The sequence below is a fragment of the Cervus elaphus genome, chromosome 15 (assembly GCF_910594005.1).
Source record: "Cervus elaphus chromosome 15, mCerEla1.1, whole genome shotgun sequence".
Lineage (NCBI taxonomy): Eukaryota > Metazoa > Chordata > Mammalia > Artiodactyla > Cervidae > Cervus > Cervus elaphus.
Window position 1 is genome coordinate 15,073,866 of NC_057829.1, and position 22,301 is coordinate 15,096,166.

The window sequence follows — 22,301 nt, forward strand, 5'->3', positions numbered from 1 at the left end:
TGTTTCTTTGCATTATTCATTTAAAAAGACTTTCTTATCCCTCCTTTCTGTTCTTTGGAACTCTGCATTCAGATGAGTATATCTTTGCTCCTTTGCCTTTTGCTTCTCTTTTCTCAGCTATTTGTAAGGCCTCCTCAGACAACCATTGTGCCTTGTTGCATTTGTTTTTCTTGGGGATGGTTTGGTCACCTCCTCCTGTACAGTGTTCCGAACTTCCATCCATAGTTCTTCAGGTACTCTGTAAGATCTAATCCCTTAAATCTGTTTGTCACTTGCACTGTATAATCCATTTGTCACTTCCCCTTTAGGTCATATCTGAATGGCCTAGTGTTTTGTAAAAAAATAAAATATGTCTTTTTGTATCATTTTTTAAAATTATGTTCCAAATATAAGTGATGTCATATGACATTTGTCTTTCTCTGTATGACTCACTTCCCTTAGTATGCTAATCTCTGGGTCCATCCATGTTGCTGCAAATGGCATAATTTCATTATTTTTTGTGGCTTGGAATATTTATTTAAAAACATGGATTTAAATGGATAAAAAATGGATTTAAATGGATGGATTTAAAAAAACATTATTTATATGAAAGAGTGTTATTCCTATGTTATTTATTTATTTTTTTTTTTTTGTGTATTCCATTGTGTATGTACACCACATCTTTATACATTCATTTGTGGATATACATTTACATCACTTCCCATGTCTTGGCTGTTGTATATAGTGCTGCAATGAACATTGTGGTACATATATCTTTTTGAAGTATGGTTTTCTTTGGAGATACCCCAGGAGTAGGATTGTTGGATTATATGGTAACTGTATTTTCAGTTTTTTTGTTTTTTTTTTTATTAGTTGGAGGCTAATTACTTCACAACATTTCAGTGGGTTTTGTCATACATTGATATGAATCAGCCAGAGAGTTACACGTATTCCCCATCCCGATCCCCCCTCCCACCTCCCTCTCCACCCAATTCCTCTGGGTCTTCCCAGTGCACCAGGCCCGAGCACTTGTCTCATGCATCCCACCTTAAGGGAAATACATATACTGTTCTCCATAGTGGCTGTACCAATTTATATTCCTACCAATAATGTAGGAGGATTCCCTTTTCTCAACACCCTCTCCAGAATTTATTATGTATAGACATTTTGATGATGGCCTTTGATGATGGGAAGATCCCCTGGAGGAGGGCATGGCAACACACTCAAGTATTTTGCTTGGAGAACCCCTTGGACAGAAGAGCCTGGCAGGCTATAGTCCATGGGGTCACAAAGAATTGGACACAACTGAAGCAACTTAGGACATTCTGACTGGCATGAGGTGATAACTTATTGTACTTTTTATTTGTGTTTATCCAATAATTAGTGATGTTGAGCATATTTTCATGTGTTTGTTGGCCATCTGTATGTCTTCTTTGGTAAAATGTCTATTTAAGTCTTCTACCCTTTTTCAGTTGAGTTGTTTGATATTGAGTAGCATGAGCTGTTGTGTATTTTGGAGATTGATCCCTCGTCAGTCACATCATTTGCAGATATTTTCTTCCATTCTGTGTGCTGTCTTTGCATTTTGTTTATGGTTTCTTGTGCTGTACAAAAGATTTTGAGTTTAATTAGATCCCATTCATTTTTGTTTTTATTTCCATGACTCTAGGAGATGGATTTAAAAAAAAAAAAACCATTATTTATATGAAAGAGTGTTATTCCTATGTTTTCCTCTAAAGGAGTTTAATAGTATCAGGTTTTATATTTAGGCCTTTAATACAGTTTGAGCTTTTGTATATGGTACTAAAGAATTTTCTAATTTCATTCTTTTTCATGTAGCTATCCAGTTTTCCCAGAAGCATCTCCTCAAGAGAGTGTCTTTCTTTTTTCCCCATTTATTTTTATTATTGGAGGCTAATTTATTATTGGAGGCTAATTACTTTACAATATTGTAGTGGTTTTTGCCATACATTGACATGAATCAGCCATGGATTTACATGTGTTCCCCTTCCCGATCCCCCCTCCCGCCTCCCTCTCCATCCCATCCCTCTGGGTCTTCCCAGTGCAGCAGCCCTGAGCACTTGTCTCATGCATCCAACCTGGACTGGTGATCTGTTTCATCCTTGATAGTATACTTGTTTCAATACTATTCTCTCAGAACATCCTACCCTCACCTTCTCCCAGAGAGTGTCTTTTCTTCATTGTGTATCTTGCCTCCTTTGTCACAGATTAGGTGACCACAGGTGTGTGGGTTTATTTCTGGGCTTTTTATCCTGTTTCATTGAGCTAATATGTTTCTGTTTTGTGTCAGTACCATATGTTTTGAAAACAGTGGCTTTGTAGTATAGTCTGAATTTAGGGAGCCTGATTCCTTCAGCTCCATTTTTGCTTCCCCCTGCCCTGCCCTTAGGATTGCTTTGGTTATTTGGGGTCTTTTTTGCCTGCATACAAATTTAAAAATTATTTTGTTCTAGTTCTGTGAAAAATGCCATTGGTAATTTGATAGGGATTGCAATGAGTCTGTAGATTGCCTTGGGTATTATAGTCATTTTGGCAGTATTGATTCTTCCAGTCTAAGAAAGTGTTATATTTTTCCATCTGTGTCATCTTTGATTTCTTTCATCAGCATCTTGCAGTTTTCAGAGTACAGGTCTTCTGCCTCCTTAGGTTGGTTTATTCCTGGATATTTTATTCTTCTTTAAAAAATAATTTTTATTTATTCATTTTTGGCTGTGCTGGTTCTTCATTGCTGCATGGGCTTTTCTCTAGTTGTGGAGAGCAGGGGCTACTCTCTAGTTGCAGTGTATTGAGGACTTCTTACTGTGGTGGCTTCTCCTATTGCAGAGCATGGGCTCTAGGGCACACAGGCTTCAGTAGTCGCAGCGCGAGGCCTCAGTAGTTGTGGTTCCTGAACTCTAGAGCACTGGGCTTCATAGCTGTGCTGCGTGGGCTTAGTTGCTCTGCAGCGTGTTGGTTCTTCCCAGACTAGGGATTGAACCTGTGTCAACTGCACAGACAGGCAGATTCTTTATCTAGGTCACCAAGGAAGCCCTATTTTATTCTTTTCGATGTGATGGTAAATGAGATTGTTTCTTGAGTTTATCTTTCTGATCTTTCATTGTTAGTGTATAGACATGCAACAGATTTCTATGTGTTAATTTTGTATCCTGCAACTTTACTGAAATCATTGATGAGCTCTAGTAGTTTCCTGGTAGCATCTTAGCAGTGACAGTTTTACTTCTTTTCCCATTTAGATTCCTTTTATTTATTGGTAGCATCTTAGCAGTGACAGTTTTACTTCTTTTCCCATTTAGATTCCTTTTATTTATTTTTCTTCTCTGATTGCCATGGCTAGGGCTTCCAAAGCTACATTGAATAAAAGTGGTAGAGTGAACATCTTTGTCTTGTTTTTGATCTCAGAGGAACTGTTTTCAGCTTTTCACCATTGGGTATGATGTTAGCTGGAGGTTTGTCAAATACGGCCTTTATTTTGTTGAGGTATATTCCTTCTGTGCCCACTTTCTGTACAGTTTTTTTAATTCATGATTGGGTGTTGAATTTTGTCAAAAGCTTTTTCTGCATCTGTTGAGATGATCATGTGATTTTTATTCTTTAGTATGTTAGTGTAGTGTATCAGACAATTGATTTGCAGATACTGACAAATTCTTGCATCCCTGGGAAAAGTCCCACTTTATCATGATATATGATTCTTTTAATGTATTGTTGGATTCTGTTTGCTAGTATTTTGTTGCAAATTTTTGCATCTATATTCATCAGTGATATTGACCTATAATTTTCTTTTTCGTGTGTGTGGTATCTTTGCCTGGGTTTAGTACCAGGGTGATGGTAGCTTCATAGAGTGAGTTTGGGAATGTGTTTTCCCCTGCAATTTTTTGGAGGTGTTTCAGAAAGATAGGTGTTAATTCTTCTCTAAAGCTTTGATAGAATTCACCTGTGAAGCCATCTGATCTTAGATTTTTGTTTGTCGAAATATTTTAAATCACAGTTTCAGTTTCATTTGCGGGGTGGGGGGGGAGCTCTGCTCAGTCTCTTTGTCCAACCACTGTGCTACAGCCAACTCCTGCCTCCCCAGGAGACTCTCCACGACCCTCAGGTAGGTCTAGTCCAAGCTCCTATGGAGTCACTGCTTTGTTCTGGGTCCCAGGGTACAGGAAATTGTCTGTGCACCATCTAGGCGTGGAGTCTCTGTCTCCACCAGTCTTGGGGAGATCCTGCACTCCAACCCTGCTGGTTTTCAAAGCCAAATGCTGAGGCACCTCCTTGCACTGCCAGACCCTCAGGGTCTGGAGCCTGAAGTGGGGTCAGAACTAGCACTCCTGTGGGAGACCTCTGGGATACTGTTATTTTCCAGTCTGTGGGTCTCCCAACCAGCTGGTATGGGATTTGGTTATATTGTGAAAGTACCCCTCCTACCATCTCATGGCTTCTTCATCTCATGGCTTTTTTTGGATAGGTTCCAGTCTTTTTTGTTGATAGTTGTTCAGCAGTTGTGATTTTGGTGCTTTTGTGAGGGGAAGTGAGCTTAAGTCTTTTTACTTCACCATTTTGTCCAAACTTGAGGGGCTGTTTTATTTGAAATGCTTTCTGCCTCCTTCCTCAGTGTATGTTGGTCATTATCCCCTTGATATGGGGTGTGTAAGAGCAGCACCCCTTGTGTGCTCTCCTGGTGGGGCAGCAGTGATCAGCGCACACCTGTGGGTCTCCCAACAGCAGCGGTGGCCTGTACGCCTCAGGACAGCAGAGGCAGTGATCGGCGCCCACTTCTGGATCTCTCAGTGGGGCTAAGGCCCACGCCATCCCAGGACAGCAGGGGCAGTGATTCGGTGCCTGCTCACTGCTCATGCATGCTTCCCCCGACCGCAGGGCAGCGACTGGCTTCTGCTGCTAGGTCCCCTAGTTTCTGCAGCAGCCCCTGCCCACCTCTGGAGCCCATGATGGTGGCAACAGCTCTTGCCCAACCCCAGAACTCATAGAGGTGGCATCCTGTTGCCTGAGAGCATGCACGCATGGAAAGAAGCTCCTATGGCGGTCCCACCACTCTTCTTGTGCTCCCCCAGCAATGGCGCCTTGCCTCTCTGGTGAACTCAGCTCCTTCCGAGTGCGCCCTCAGTTGTCACAGTCACCTCTTCAGGCTGTTTGCCCGCGGGCAGCCCCAGTCCTCTCCCTGGGTCTGACCTGAAGCTTGAGCTTCAGCACCCAGCTGCTGCCCATACCAGTGGATGAGCACCTCAGGATGGGGGGCACGGGGTGGCAGTGCCACCTGTCTGTGCAGGTAACTCTCTTGCCCTCCACACACTGGTGTTCTCCCTCTGTCCCTGCTGATTCCCTCTGCCACCCCAGTCCCCGCTGGTGAGAAGACTTCCCAGGATGCGGGAACCTTTCCTCCTTCACAGCTCCCTCCCCGGGACACGGGTCCCATCCAGTGCCTTTCTCTCTCGTTTTTTGTTTCTTTATTCTTTTGTCCTACTTCGTTATGTTGAGCTTTTCTTGCCCTTTTTGAAAGCTGAGGTCTTTTGTCAGTGTTCAATAGATGTTCTGTGCAAATCGTTCCATTTGTTTAAGTGTTTTTGATGTTATCTATGGAAGGAAATAAGCTCCAAGTCCTACTCCTCAGCCATCTTGGTTCCTCCTTATAATACATGTGATTTCTGCAGAAATTTCTGCTGTTAGTCCAGACAGGTTTTCATTTAATGTTGCTTATATTTTGAAGATAACTGCAATCAGAAAATGTCAGCTTTTCTAAATAGAACAAAAATTACTATTTGCATATTTACTGCCTTTCCCTTTCCCAAGGCCATTAAAGAGATTCCACTTCGTTTCTTCCCTTCACTTGACTTCTGAAAGGCTTTTAGCAGGAAGCAATTTGGGGATGCTATGAGGCTGTGTGGGGGGGGTGGGGGAGCAAAAACAGGGTGAAGGAGTGATTTTTCTGGGAGTTTTATCAAATGGGTATCTGGGGAAACTAGGGTGTGAGGGAGTACATGAGAGAAGAAAGAAGGATTTTTCAAAGTATTGTTCAAGAATGATAATAAAGAACTTTAGTTACTTTGAGATTAGTCATTGATTGTCATCAGGTTGCTCTGGCCACAACACAGCTTGGGGTGAGACAAATGGATGAATGATTTAATAAGACTGCAAATTATCAAAAGCCTTACAACAATAACTGAGAGGGTGTGTGGGGTTGTGCTGTGCGTGCGTGCGTGCTCTGCCACGTTTGACTCTTTGCGACCTCGTGGACTGTAGCCTGCCAGGCTTCTCTGTCCATGCCATTTCCCAGGAAAGAATATAGGAGTGGGTTGCCATTTCCTACTCCAAGGGATCTTCCTGACCCAGGATTTGAACCTGCATCTCCTGCATTGGCAGGTGGATTCTTTACCACTGAGCCAGCTGGGAAGCTCTTGTGAGGGTAAAGAACACAAACTAATCTGAAAGTGGAAGGTGTTGTTACAAAGTGACATTCACTGTTGTTCCTTTCAGTTTTTGTTGATCAAGATTTGCTATTATGTTAAAGAAAAGTTAGGTAGCTGATTTGTGATCTATGACTTTTATAGTGTGAATAACAATTATATATATTTTTTCTTTTCTGGGACATTGAATTTTACATTGTCTTGGGGGAAAAGGAACACAGGAAGGAGAAGTGAAATAAAATTTCATTCAATATGTCTTTCTTGCATATGAAACAAACTTGTCAACTCTATATTTTCTCTTTTTGTCCTGTCATCCCTCATATTCTGCTCTATAATATTGGCCAAAGCAATAGAATTTTCTCTAACTGAAAATGTAGGACATAGTCTGTAAAGTAACCAGATGTCAGATGAATTCTTCAAGATTTTAATGTTATCAATCAGCATGGCTACAACAGGTAAAAAAGATTCCTAGAGTAATCCTTTCACAGTAACTGTTTTAAAAATGGTCTTTTATATTATTTGTAAATATAAACATTACATGCTATTTCTACATATAAATTTCCAAAAGGAACAATTTTTATAGACTGTCACTGACAACTCACAGATTTTTTAAAAGAAAATTTTCCTTTATTTGACTGGACTCTTTCATATCATTATCAACGTTTCTGATTTCATTTAGCTTAAAAACACCTAGGATTACTTTAGAGCAGAATCGATTGGTCATGTAAGAAAAATGGTCCCTTGGGGGTTTTCAGACAGAATCTACCATATAAGGCTAATCTTTCATAGGTTAGAGAGGTGGATCAACAGCATTCTTGCTTTTATTTCTGTGAAAGCAGAAACTGGGAAAGAAGACTGAAAATGTAGAGGTGGTAAGAACTAATTCATTTCTGCTTTTTGTTGGTAATGTGATTATGTAAAGATAGTGTTACTGTCATTAACACTCACATTACTTCATGAACAAAATGAAATCTCAAATTTAGTAATTAGATGAGTTCACAAACAGGTAGTTAACGGCCTTGCAAACTAGGAAAGTTTCACTAGTCAGAAACTATCTGTGCATTGTTTTCTTGCAGGGAACAAATCACAAGACAGTGGCATAGCAGAGATGGAAGAACTTCCTGTACCACATAACATCAAAATAAGTAATATTACCTGTGACTCATTCAAGATTTCATGGGAAATGGATTCAAAATCAAAGGACCGTATTACACACTATTTCATTGACCTCAATAAGAAAGAGAACAAGAACTCCAATAAATTTAAACACAAGGTAAAATGCTAACACATCCTTATAGTCATTTGTATCTTAAAACTTTCTAATTATGATGCCATTTTGAAAGAAGGAATAATGTTGCACTGATTACTTATACTTGACATTGAAAATGAAAATTATATGTCACTTAAAATCTGTATCTTTCCAAGAAATTTTATAAGGAAATGACACATATATGGGTAAAATACATATTTTTTCCCAGAAAAGGTGAAATCTTAACTCTCTTACAGACATAAAAAAATGAACATGTGTTAAAGATTTTCTTTAACACACTAATGAGGTAACTGATGAAGTTTATTAATAGAACCAATTCAAAGGATGGTCCAGAAAAGACATTTTAAGGATCAGGATATTGAAATAAATGTACAGTGGAGGCAAAACCCGTGTGGTGTTGGGGAAGAACAAGGGTAATAGCAGAGGGAATACTTCCAGTGGACAAAATTCGCTGGCATGTGTTTAGACAAGAATAACGGAATTGGTATCACATGTCTACAAATTACAGAATTGTAGAATATATTCTGCAAAATCAGAAAAAGACAACCAGCAGAGTGTGCTATAGATGGTTCATAGTTTTCCACTGAAGCACACATTTTTCCCTATAAATAACCGCCAAAAGGACAATGTCAGTGGCAGCTTATAAACTTTAGAATATTTTTCAAAATACTTAAGGCCTGAAAACTGCTTTGTGTAGTCAATTTTATTTTATGGTTTGAGAATAAAAGTAGCATTTAAGTGTTTTAGACTTGTAACAATTCTCTGATATTTATGCTCTTAGCTGTCTGCTTATCACTATCTTAACTAATACATCTCTCTCTCCAAAAGTAGCTCTAGAGAGGATAAATAGTTCTCTGACTTAAAAATTCTTTATGTTTTCAGTGTTTTCACTGATATGAAAACTGATCTTATTTTAATACTTTATAACTAAATTTTAACTTGATAAATTTTTTGGAAGAATTCTTGTCTAAAACTTATGCATTTTACTCTATGTGTATAGTACAACTATACATACTAATGGTGAGTGAGGCTTATACGTACAGATAAATGTGATAGAACAAGATTGATAAAACAGTATTTTCCCATGTCCCAATTTTAATCTTTAGAGTGTTGGATATTCTCTTTGGTGACACTTGGCCTCTTTGAAATAGCTTTGAAATGTTTAGCATTAAATGTGAGGGGTCAAGATTTGACCCCCTTCCTTCATTGCACACTTAGAATACCATATCTTTGGAAGTACAGTGAATACGAACTAGCAGGTTTAGTTATCTTATTATTAATCATTGTTTTAAAATACCTAGACTTTCTGTGACCTATAGGCTCTGTACTTGAATACAAGTAAAACAAATGTTACCACATTTGTATGTGAAGCAGTCATTTATTTAAAAATATTCTGTCCCTTCACATATAAAACATTTAATAATGGGCTTCTCTGACTGAACAACAGCAACAATATATTAAATAAATATAATATTTTAAAATATTAGAATATTGCACTTTAAGGAGCATAATAAGGAATGCATAGAGAAGAACATTATACTAGAAATCAAGAAGATGAATCCGTGTACACTTATGCCATTAGCTAGCTGTGTGATCTTTGCATATTTCTTGATCAAATCGGGCCTTATTTTTTACATATGAAGAATAAGAGATTTGAAGATCATAACTGCTAAATATCTTTAAAGAAGAAACTTCTGTCACTAGCCAGGAATTTAGTAAGTTCTTCCACATTGTTTACAATTGACTCAAGTTACACTGCTACATTAATTCATCTTCTTCCACCCACCTGTCCCCCCTTCCTCCTTTCTTTTCTTAGGACGTTCCAACAAAACTGGTGGCAAAAGCCGTTCCCTTGCCGATGACTGTCCGTGGACACTGGTTTTTGAGCCCAAGAACTGAGTATACAGTAGCAGTGCAGACTGCCTCAAAACAAGTTGATGGTGATTACGTTGTGTCTGAATGGAGTGAAATTATAGAATTCTGCACAGCAGGTAAGAGAACTGGGTACAAATATTGGGGAGGGGACCTTATTTAATAGTTCCTGGAAAGCTAATTATAGAAAATATATTTTTGTAATTATTAAGTGACATTTATTGGTCATTTTTACATTGCCAGTAGCACTGGGTGATAGAACAAACTGATTAGAGAGGAGGTTCTCAGCAGAAACTGGATAATGGCATTACATTACTTCTGTGTTACATGCACAATTTGATTTTTCAAAGTAAAGGCTTTACAAATAAAAACTGATGCAGTATGAAAATATATTCAGCATATTTTGAGATTCATTTTAGGGAGAGAGATCTTTTTTCTTTCTTTTTTTCATTTCTTATTTTCACAGTCTTGAAAGAAGGAAGCCAGAAATATCATTCTCTTAATTTAAGGAAATGAAGGCAGATCGCAATGACTTTATGTAACAAAAATGTTATTGGATTTTTCACTTGAATGCTGACAATCTCTCTAAACTCATGTTGTGTTGAGTGTGTGTGTCTTTGCTTCATGAATGTACCTCATAGCCATTTGGCATTGGGGTGTCTAATGTAGAAAGCCCATCCCTCTTGATCTTGAACTGTACTTTAATAGCCCACTGGGCTGAAAAGGTTACCGTAACCATTCATATCATGCATTTATATACTTGTTTTATTCATTCAGCCAAGAAACAAATATTTATTGAGCACTTAAATAGATGGTGAAGGGACACAAAGACATAGAGCTACCTGAATACATCTGTCATCCATTCTTTCTGTCTCTTAGAATATGGCTTTGTTTCCTTTTTGTCTAGGTGATTGTTTCCTCTATAAAACTGTAGAAAGAGGCTAAATGTTTGTTTCCACACAAAGGAGCTTGTAGAAAAAGTCTTAGACACTTGCCTCACCTATTGCAGGTTGCTTAGCAACTTCCCCAGCTGAGGCATCCTTCAGATAAATCAGCTATTTTTTCCCCATAGCCTCACAGTAGGTTTATTTCAGACTCAGAACGTGCTTAGCTACTGCTTTATCTCAATATCTTCTTTTTTTTTCTTAATTTCAAACTCAGTATAAAATTTCCCATGTGGATATGTACAATGGATGAAGTTTTAATTCTTAACTATTGTGATTTTATCTTCAACCTTTTTTGTTTGTTCTATGAGGAAGTTGCTAAGGATCTCAGTGTATGACAGCGAACAGTATCCCTCTGGTACTATATTTCTTCCTAAGATGTCATAGACTGTAAGATCCACCACTTTATGTATCTCTACGAAAAAATTAAACTGCCAATTAAAATGTGAAATTTTCTTATCACATTTATTAGACTCATGTCAGAGATGCTGAAATGTGGGGAAAATATATTTTAGAATAGATGAAATATGGTATACATCATAGTCCAGTAGTCAGTAATTAAATTGCTAAAGATTTCAACGTTGTATTAATAGTGTGTAAAGAATTCTCATTTTACCTGTATTTTATGTGTCACATTAGAATTACTATATCCCCTCAACTTTTCTCCTGAATTAAAATTCCTCTTTGGAATCCACCTCATGCTTACTCTTTTTACACATCTTTCCATTTGCCCTTACTGCATCCTACCAGGGAGGGAGGTAGACACAGTAAAAGACACAGTATCTTTTGACATTGTTTTAATACATGCCATTTTCCATAGAAATGTACCAAACAGCATCGTTGTATTCATTTTTTAAGCATGCTATTTTCCATAGAAATGTACCAAACAGCATCGTTGTATTCATTTTTTAAGAAGCTATAATGTACCTCCTAAACCCCATTTGACATTAGGGAGAAGTGAGATAATGTTTCTTCTTTAGCTTAAGGAAGACCTATGGCATTTTCCGTTCAGAAACATCTGTCTAGATACTCCATTCTATAATCTATATGACTACATGAGTACATGTTTTATTTCTATGTACATAAAGAAAGACCTTTAGTTTTCTTTCTTTCCTTTAGAGTGATCAATCTGTTGCTCTTTTATTCAAGTATATCCCCTAATTATTCTAAGGAAGTTTTAGGGGTAAATAATAAGGAAAATGCCAGCTTATTTTAAATGTGCCACAATATTTTTCTATAAATCATTTTGTTTCCATGAGTAAAGTCTAAGGAGAATTTTTTTTCAAAGCTTGTTGTTTCAGTTTATTAAAATAATTCAGAGCCTGTTTCACCTAAGCTTTATCAATCACCTTTACTCTGTAAATCTTAGAAAGCTATCTTATATATTGTCTTTTAACCTAGACATCTAATTCACTCAAAATTTACTGAGCATATATTGTATGCTATGCACTGTGCAAAGTATTGGAAATAAAGCAGAATGCCACTGACCAATCTAGTTTAATCAGTGACACAGATAAAACCCCGTAATAAGTCATGGCTGTCTATATATTACCTCTTCCCTTAGACTGAATTCTTTGAGAGGAAGAGGAATTTTATCTTTTCAATTGATCGTTCATATAATTTTGCACAATGTCTTGTACATCACATGTCCTAATCTAAATAAATATTGATTGAGCCAGTGAAGCAGTGAGTAAACAAACTATGCTGCCATGAGTAGTTCAACTAGGTTGCTTTCGTTTGGAAAGTCTTGAAATCTTTACAGACCAAAATTTTTGCTTAGATTCTAGAACAGGGGTTTGGCAACAATCCTCAATTTTCAAAACAAAAAGCTGGTGAAGACATCAGCTTACTGTGAGAGATGTTTTATATTTTCACAAGCTCTTGTGTACTCAAAAACTACCAACTAGTAGCCAAAGACCTAGTCTCTTAAGTTACTAGCTTTATGGACATTTGGCAAATCATTAAGCTGTGGCAAGCCTCAATCTCTGCATCAATAAAATGGTTATATTATATCTGTCTTCCCAGCCTCATAGATTTAGGGAGTAAATTAGATGACCATTATTATTACTCCTTTAAATTCTATTTGCTATTCCTTTCAGGTTACAAGCTTCTTTTATTTGATTCAGCAGCTGATGGAAGGAAAGGCTAGTGTGGTACTGATTGACATTACTCAATCTTTAAATAAGTGTTCCTTATTTAACACTTTGGTTTCAGGATCTTTAATTTCAGTGAGTGAAAAAAATGCAAGCATATTCTTAAAAACAACCATAAACTATAACAAAAATATTTTTGCAGAAAAAAATGTGCCACAAAGACAGTGAATGTTTTCTTTTTAAGTGCAGTTTCTTATTCACTGAGATGAGTTTCCCAAAAGAGAATCTGAATGATCTACAAGTTATTAAGCATGTAGCCAATACTTTTGATGGTGTATTTTTAATAACAAACTTTTTTTGTTATTTTCAGACTATTCAAAAGTTCATCTAACACAGCTGTTGGAGAAGGCCGAAGTGATTGCAGGGCGGATGCTCAAATTTTCTGTTTTTTATCGTAACCAGCACAAAGAATATTTTGACTATATTCGGTAAGAATCAAACAAGATACATACCGATTTACTTTACTAAGTGCCATTCCAAATTCTAGGCTCAGGTTTCCCTTGAGTCTGCTTCTGTGAAATAGCAATTTTAGTTTTCTTCTCAAAATATTTAATTCTACTGACTTTTATTTCCCAGAATAATTAAGTAAAAAAAAAAAAATCAGATCATGGGATTTTTTTTTCCCACCTCACTTAGATTCCTTTCTATGATCACTTGTAACACCAACTCCTATCTGTTTGGGTGGAAGACCGCCAAGATTAAGGTTGATGAGCATGTCACGGACTCCTCCGATTCCCAGTAACTCAGTACCTTCTGTCTCATACCAACTATTGAATTTTCTCCTGAAAATGAGAGAATAAAAGGGTGACTGTTTCATGAGATATGGTGAGTTAGGCAGGATTGTCAGGCTTCTGCCAACATAGAAATCTCTCAGCTATTATAATGTGTTAATTATTCATGAGGGAAACCTTATTTACTTTTGAATTCTAGTGATCAGTAGTATTTTTAAGTTATCCTGTGTTTGTCTCTGAAAACAGTTTCCCAGAATTCAAAAGAATTCCGTGTCACAAGTAGTTTTAATACTTACAGCCCTTTCATATTTGTAGAAGAGAATTTCATGAGAGTAAATGGGCAGATGTGTGTTTTTAAGTGAGACTGAAGCCTTTAAGTTGACGGTGCTATACAGGTTCTAAAACTTCTACACAGTAATCCCTATAATTTGTCATTTTAAAAGCCCTTGCTTTCACTTTTTAAATTCTTGATGGGATTGTATCTGAAAAAATTTAGGAAGTTTTGTTGTTTTGTTTCACAACTCTCTAGTTTTTCTTAAGTCAAGATGATGGTTCCAAATCTAAATAAGCTCCAAGCTGTGGAAAATGCAAAGGGAATGAAAGAGAGAGGTGAATTTAGGCATGCATGTTCTTCAAAATAAGTACTTTGCAATATCATATATTTTGATCATGAAAACAATTCCTGCCTTATGTTTGAATAGCCTATAAATACAGAGTTTAGTCTATAATTCTCTTTCTGGTAAATTATTTACCCTTGAGTCTATGTAATTCATGGAAAATGCTATTCACATAATTTAGAGAATATGAACTGAGAGAATACTAATTATTATACTTGTCAGTTGTTGTATGGGAGTAACCACATATGACTTAACAAGAAAGGTATTTCTTTATATTTGTTAAGCATAAAATCAGAAATAAAATAGATCCACTGTTGCTATTTTCTTTTGTAATAAATACAGCAATGGAATAAATACACTTTGGTACTAGGCTTAGCCCTGGAAGGCTGCCAGCGTCAATCTTAGGTGGCCACTGGAGGTCACTGTTTCTCTGACTTCTCTCTGTCCTTTGGCCTGTTTTCAGGTCCTTAGATACTCTAGAATTTGATCCATCTGTTTTCAGAAGTTCTTCCAAGAAGAAAAAAGAAAGACAGAAAGCATGGAAAATGGAAAGAAAATTGTTGTATATATTGTATGATTGATTCCAATATACTAGTATAAAAGGCATGTTTACTAACAGGGAAATTTACCTTTGTTGGACTTTCCATGATAGTCATAAAATCCATGTACATTAAAGTTGATACAGTTTATATACATATACTTCAGTATGTACACATAAAATATATTTTCCAAGGCATGAGTACAGTTTTTCAACACTGCTTTTTTAAATAGTTGTATTAACTAAAACCACATTAGCATCAGTGGATCTTGATTTTCTTTTTATGTAATGCATTCTAATCAGGGCACACTTTATCAGAATTCATTTAAAATGTCATCCTGTTATTCACAGTGCTTGACTAGAAAGGAACCTTTCACTTACCTGACACACTTTCCAAATCATTATGAATTATGAAAAATCCCTAGATAAATTCTGCATCAATCCACATGGAATGAACTCGTTTTGATCTCTACCTCTAGAAATGAATTCCTAAATGAGTACTGCTTTATGTTACCCCAGATCAAAATACCACTTTTGCTCTTCCTCCTTCAAGTTCCCTAGGTGGCTTACTTGTCCTTAAAACACCTTTCTGTATCTTAAAGGTTTCTCTCCAGGGATTCACTGATATGGGTAGACATGTGTAGGATTTCCATTAGTGTTTGGCGGTAGATTGTATATTCTCAGAGTTGATGTCAGTCACTGATAGTAAGACATTTCCCCTAGCCTAAGTTCCTGTTTATCTGTTTTCTGCTGTTCCTACTTCATATAATTGCACTTGTAGATTTATGCAGAATACACGTCATATTAATAATTGGGTTTTGTTCATGAGAATGTAACAGGGTAAGCAGTTTTGATTCAGGACCAGATAGAGTAGACCTATTTCTCCCTGTTCCTCCTACTACATACAATTAAAAACCAGGAGTGTTATATATATAAAGCAAACATAAGAGTCCGAAAGGTGGAAAGGTCAACCAGTTAGGGACCTTGGGACCCAAAGGACAACACAGTGATGGATTTTCTGTTTAGCTCTCGTTCTGGACTAGGTGCTAGTCCTCAGCTCACAAACATCAGTGGACACAGACAAAAAAATATCTGCCCCAAAAGTCTTCTGTGTTTAACCAAATGAACAGGAAAGGGACAGCCATGAAGGCAAAGTTTTTAGACAATAACTGCCTTTACTCCAGCTAAACACCATAGAAAAAAACCTTTTTTTCCATGCCACCGGCCTCGGCCAGGTAGGGAACCTAGACTTGTATCTTCCAACTGTTAGGAACCACCCTTCCCTCCTCCTCCACCCCTTGTTGCAGTGGCATCAGAGAAGGCTAATGGGGAGCCGGTGTTTACAACCCACACCAGTGGCAATGAGATGCCTGTCAGCCTTCCCACTGGGCTGGTGTCAGAGGAAGCCCAGTGGAAACCAGGACTTTTCATCATAGCCAAGGGATGATAATAAGGTTAGCCCCTGCAGTGTCAGGGAAGGCCACATAGGAAGCAGTAATATCATATGGTATTTGTCTTTCTCTTTCAGACATTCTTCACTTAGTATGGTAATCTCTAGGTCCATCGATGTTGCTGCAAATGGCATTCTTTCTTTTTTAAGACTGAGTAGTATTTATCTGCCAATGTACATTTCAGACACGACTGAGCGACTGAACTGAACTGAACTGAACATTTAGGTTGCTTCTATCTCTGGACTATTGTGAATAGCGCTACTGTAAACATTGGGGAGCATGTATCTTTTTGAATTTTCATCTTTTCCAGGGATATGCCTAGGAATGGAATTGGTGGGTCATATGGTAACTCTAGTTTTAGATTTTTAAGGAACCTCCATACTGTTTTCCACAGTGGCTGCACCAATTTACAGTCACACCAACAGTGTGGGAGGGTTCCCTTTTATCCACATCATCTCCAGAATTTATTGTTTGTAGACATTTTAATGATGGCCATTCTCACCAGTGTGAGAGTGGTAACTCTTTGTAGTTTTGATTTGCATTTCTCTGATAACTAGCAATGTTGAGCATCTTTTTATGTGCCTATTGGCCATGTCCTCTTTGGAGAAATGTCTGTTTAGGTATTCAGGCCATTTTTTAATTGAGTTGTTTGTTTTTTGTTATTGAGTTATATGCACCGTTTATTTTGTAAATTAACCCCTTGGCAGTCACATTGTTTGCAAATTATTTTCTCCCAGTCTGTGGGCTTCTTTTTCATTTTGTTTTTGGTTTTCTGTGCAAAAGCTTTTAACTATGATTAAGTCCCGTTTGTTTATTTTTTGCTTTTATTTCTATTGCCTTGGGAGACTGACATAAGAAAGCATTGGTACAATTTATGTCAGAGAATGCTTTGCCTGTGTTCTAGGAGTTTTATGGTGTTCTCTATATTTAAAGTGTTTAGGCCATTTCACCTTTATTTTTGTGTATGGTGTGAGGGAGTGTTCTGACTTCATTCTCTTACATGTAGCTGTCCAGCTCTCCCACCACCACTTGGCCGAAGAAACTCTTTTCTCCATTGTACACTCTTGCCGCCTCCATCAAAGATGAATTGACTAGAGGTGTACGGGGTTTTTTCCTGGACTCTGTTCTGTTCCATAGATCTAACATGTCTGTTTTTCATGCTATTATAATATTTTGCTTACTGGAGCTTTGCAGAATTGTCTGAAGTGTAGGAGGGTTATGCCTCTAGGTTAGTTCTTTTTCCTTACGATTGCCACAGCAATTCTGAATCTTTTATGGCTTCATATAAATTTTAGGATTACTTGTTCTAGTTCTGTGAAAAATTTCATGGGTAATTTGATGGGGATCACATTGATTTGATAGGGATCCAATTAAATGTAGACTGCTTTGGGTAGTATGGACATTTTAGTAATATTAATTCTTCTAGTCTAAGACCATGGGCTATCTTTCCATGTCTCTTACTGTCTCTCTCGTTGGTAGAACTGAATGGAAGGGACCAAGGAGCAGGAAGAACTGGATGACAGAGGCCCAGCCCAGTGGGAGGTGAGAAGTGTAGAGAAAAGAGCTGAGTGTAGTAAAGGAAGACAACCAGCTCTATTCTAAGCAAAATGCAAGCAAGATGACCTGAGTAGTCAACTGGGCCTGGGTTAAAAAAACTGATGCAAAAAAATAAAACAAGATGCTTTTGTACTGATGTTCACGGACAACACTCTTTTTAGACCTAAATTCTGGCAGACTTTGAGGAAACATTCAGCATGTTTAACCCGCGTTGTCAGTCCAGTTTTCTCTCCCCCAGATCACTTCTAAAACCCAGTAGGGTTATAGTGGATGTGATTTCAACCATAATATTTCTCATTCCACTTTTGTTTTCCTGGTCAGGAAATTTATCATGTTAAAAGACCTCCAAGGTTTGTAGCAGAGCATTCTTACCCTAGGGCCGTGGCTGGAATTTAGCCTTTTGTAAGTAATGTCAAAAGATGCATTCTCCTTGATCTGATGGTAGGATGGATGAGCACCCAGGCTCTTAATGGCAGACAGCTGACTTGTAGTCTAACACCATTCGACTCTATACATTAGTAGCTCTACCACCGCTGTACCTAGCAGTGACCGTTTACTTTCTCCTGCAGAGAACATCACGGGAATGCTATGCAGCCCTCTGTCAAGGATAACAGTGGCAGCCACGGCTCTCCTATCAGCGGAAAATTAGAAGGCATCTTCTTTAGCTGCAGCACTGAATTCAATACTGGGAAGCCACCCCAGGATTCACCTTATGGAAGATACAGGTTTGAGATTGCAGCAGAAAAACTTTTTAACCCCAATACTAACCTATACTTTGGGGACTTCTACTGTATGTACACTGCTTATCATTATGTGATTCTGGTCATTGCTCCTGTGGGATCACCAGGAGATGAATTTTGTAAGCAGCGCCTTCCTCAACTAAATTCCCAGGATAATAAATTTCTGACCTGCAGAGAAGAAGATGGGATGCTGGTTTACCACCATGCCCAGGATGTCATTTTAGAAGTCATTTACACTGACCCCGTGGATCTTTCTCTAGGCACCGTGGCAGAAATCACTGGTCATCAGCTCATGAGTTTATCTACTGCAAATGCAAAGAAAGATCCCAGCTGCAAAACCTGTAATATTAGTGTTGGACGTTAATGCCCACTTTTCTTATTCTTAGTCCCCCTTCTTCCAGTAGGAGCCCCAACCCTCTGTTGTCCATTTTCACCACCCAGATGTTTTCCACTGAAGCATGCACATGCCACTGTCACCAAAAGCGAACCACCACTTTTCAGATTTCCAAGCTGTTGTAGTGTTTTCCTGTTCCCTACCCTTCCCATGACTTTGAGAGATGAACTATCCTAAGTTGTTTCTGACACTCTCTTGCCTAGATGCTGCAATGTTTTTATTTTTCCTTTATGCCAAACATAACCAAACTATTATATAAACTGCTTTAGTAAAATACAAAATAATGGCTTATAAATGGTGTTTAAATATGCTCTCATTTTAATCTACTGAACAAATATTGGGATAACTCCAAACCGCATGAAAAAGTGTAATTGCAGCATGAGTTAAATCTTGAAGCCTAGAATTGTCAGCACTTCCAACTTGTTGTTTGACAGTGTTATTTATGTTATTTATATTAGCTAACAGGAAACAACTACTGTGTTTCAACATAATAAATATAATAGAAAAATATTTTATTTGTATTGTTGTATAAAATATTTACAATCTTATAGAATATATAGAGTTACATCTTAATAGCAATTGTATACATGTCACGAAACCATTTCCCTTATCAAAGATGTAGTTTGTAAACCTCAAATAGTTGTGTATCTGTCCTGTTACAAGTACATAACTTTAGTTAAATTTGTGAAGGACATTATTCTGATTCATAAAGCTTATAAAATATCAGGTAAATATAGGTAAATATAAAGAAAACAATAAGCCTCTGAAACCATGTGCTTCAGAAATAGTCAATATTAATCCCATCCAAATTACATGAAAATGTGAATTTGTTCACCATTGTGCTTAAACATTACAGAAAAGAGAACTACAAACATGGCTGGTATGAGAAAGAAAATGTGGACCTTTTACTTATTTTTACAAAAGCAAAATAATAAATGTGGTTTAATACAAAATAACAAAACAATATACACTGAAGTTAATGACGCAAATAAAATATTCCGGCTTCTTTTCCAAGGTGTTATAGCAAACATTTTCTAAACCTTTCATTTTATACAGAATGAGGAACAACAATATAGTTCATGGGAAAAATTTTTGACTTTACAAAATATAGACCTTGGAACATTAAGAAAAACATATATTCCCAATGGAAAAATAGTTTATATAATCTTACAGTAAACAAAAAGATTAGCTATTATAACTGTGATCACATTAGATTATATGCTACAGACACATCTATCCAAAATACCTATTTTCAAATTTTAATACAGTATTTTATTTTAATATAAACATCTGTCAGTTATAAACAAAGATAATTCACAAAGTACATGCTATCAGAATGAACTTTGGTAATCAGAAATGTAAAATTTTAAGGAACAGATAATGTGCTATTTTTATATAGAAATAAAAAATTAGCAGTGACACATTCTAGTATATTTTAGGGTGCTGAAAGCCTAGCAGTCTTAAGGGACAAGGAAGTAGATTTTTTTATCACTTAAAAATCTATTAGAAGTTTCAAATAAATTACATTCTTACTAACTGTATCCCTTTTTACGTAAAATGAGTTTCTTTTGTTCTTCTTATTGATTTTTAAAAATCATGCTCTTTTTCATATGTCAGTATAAGCAGTCTTTGGACATTAAGTAGACTTTCTCTAACCAGTGGTCCATTTAACAGGTGGACGCTTTGTATTACTTAGATTTGATAAAATAGATGTTTTCTGAAGTAATTATACTGACTCTGCATTTTCTCCTTGGCATGGAGAAGGCTGAATTTTATTTTCCAATTATATGTTACTTACTGTATTTTCTCCAATTTTAATCCCTTCTATGCATTTATAATTACACTTGCCATCCATTCTTAACAACAGCTAATACTACCACTAAAGTGCTTCAGTTTTCAGTTGTCATACTACTTAGCAAGAACGGCAGAGGAAAATAAACTTGCCTTATTGCAGGTGAAAGTGATCACAAACATTTCCTGAACCTCAAATAGTTTTGGCCACATCTTGCTTGCTGATGAGGACCTCTAATAGTCTCAGTTTGGCTTTTATATGCTTGTATTCATAGTACTCATCTGCCATTGGTATCCGATCTTCCTTTTGTGGACTTCTGCAAAAAAAAAAAAAAATATATATATATATATATATATATATATATATATATATATATAATGCATTAGTTCATTAAGGAACCAAGTCACTAAAAATCCTTTTTTAACTCTGTGAGAAAAGTACAGGGCAGCAACTTCCACTTGATTTTTGCATCAAGTCTTTTTTCCTCTTCATTCATTCCCTCTTCCATGTGTTACTAGGTTTCAATGTAATAGTGCTCTGAGAAGTTAAATATTATAAGTGTTCTGCCAATACATTGTCCAGTGCATAGACATATAGCATTGGGGAAGTGGAAAGGTCTGCGGGAAATAAAAACCAGAACCCTCAAGGTATTTTTTTACCTAGTCTTTCTCCCATCATCCAAGCCTGTGCAGAATATTCAGCCCTTATAGTGATAGTTGTTTAAAATATCAACCTAAAAATATTATGAACATTATGTTAACAGAAATAACATAAATCTATGGTAATAGGAGGAAAAAGCTCAGTAGCTACCTTACAAACATGAATTATTTCTAAACTTTCTTGTAATTATAGTACCTATCTCTGTTAATGTATAGAAGAGTCACAGAGAAGTTCCTTTCAGGAATCTGAGTCTAAATTGTAGTGGTTCTTTGCACACTAATTCTACTAAGACTAGGCTAAGGATCATGCACATTTTTATACATATGCCTCCTAACTGCCAGATGTTCTTGACATTTACTTTGAAGAATAATTGGGTAACATCTGGAGATAAAATCATCTGCCTTCCCAGAAAAATACATTGCCAGGATATGTTTTCTAAAGGACAAGAGTTGGTTCAGGATCTCCTTAGTTAATAAAGATGGCCAATTGCTTTTAAAATATTTCCACCCATGACTTTGAAATACAAGGACTGGAAAACCCAGATGAAGTCACCACCATTGCTACTGAATATAAATATAGATACTCTCTAATATAAGTATGGCTGAAAATGGGTAAAAAGCTGACAACCTACACCCCTTCCACTTTCCCAGTCCTGATAAAGTTACATTTCTTACAATAAAAGCACAGCTAACAATGCACATAGATTTGTGTACTGTTCTGAGCTCTGAACTAGAAATTTCAGGGCAGTATATATAGTGTTAAAACACCAGTAGATAACTATATTCTTTGCAAATCTATAAAGAGTCTTCCCTGAAATCTCTAGTTCAGAACTCAGAACAGAGTTAGCGAGAGTTCCTCTTAAATTAACATAATTCCTTTGCCTCCATTCTGTATTCTGAGCCAAACTTATCATAACTGGGTATCTAAATACCACCTTAACTTGTGTAAACATACCTAAGTGAAGAAATAGTCTAATTTATAGGGAAACACTAATAGTTCATCATGCAATTATCTCTGGTCCGGCACACTCCACTTTAGCTAATTAACAAGAATGCAAAAAAAAAAAAAAGAAAAACAAGAATGCATTGACCCAGGATCAAAATTTTTACTAAGTATTTCCTTAACCACTTTTCTCATTATATAAAACATACATAAGCATTTAGCACCGGTCCTGG

The 22,301-nt window shown here is 36.8% G+C and overlaps 2 protein-coding genes across 8 annotated transcripts in view; one reads left to right on the top strand and one right to left on the bottom strand.

Moving 5' to 3' along the window:
- The window catches only part of PHYHIPL (phytanoyl-CoA 2-hydroxylase interacting protein like), a 107,450-nt gene extending 88,266 nt beyond the window's left edge, over positions 1 to 19,184 (top strand). The window contains exons 2-5 of the mRNA XM_043925536.1: positions 7,484 to 7,680; positions 9,494 to 9,668; positions 12,957 to 13,074; positions 18,110 to 19,184. Coding sequence (XP_043781471.1) covers positions 7,484 to 7,680; positions 9,494 to 9,668; positions 12,957 to 13,074; positions 18,110 to 18,644 — 1,025 coding nt within the window. The 3' untranslated portion in view covers positions 18,645 to 19,184. The remainder of the gene's footprint in view (positions 1 to 7,483; positions 7,681 to 9,493; positions 9,669 to 12,956; positions 13,075 to 18,109) is intronic.
- Positions 19,170 to 22,301, bottom strand: part of FAM13C (family with sequence similarity 13 member C) — a 138,211-nt gene continuing 135,079 nt past the window's right edge. For all 7 annotated transcript variants that reach the window (XM_043925530.1, XM_043925532.1, XM_043925531.1 and 4 more), the window contains one exon: positions 19,170 to 20,782. In XM_043925530.1, coding sequence (XP_043781465.1) covers positions 20,659 to 20,782 — 124 coding nt within the window. In that variant the 3' untranslated portion in view covers positions 19,170 to 20,658. The remainder of the gene's footprint in view (positions 20,783 to 22,301) is intronic.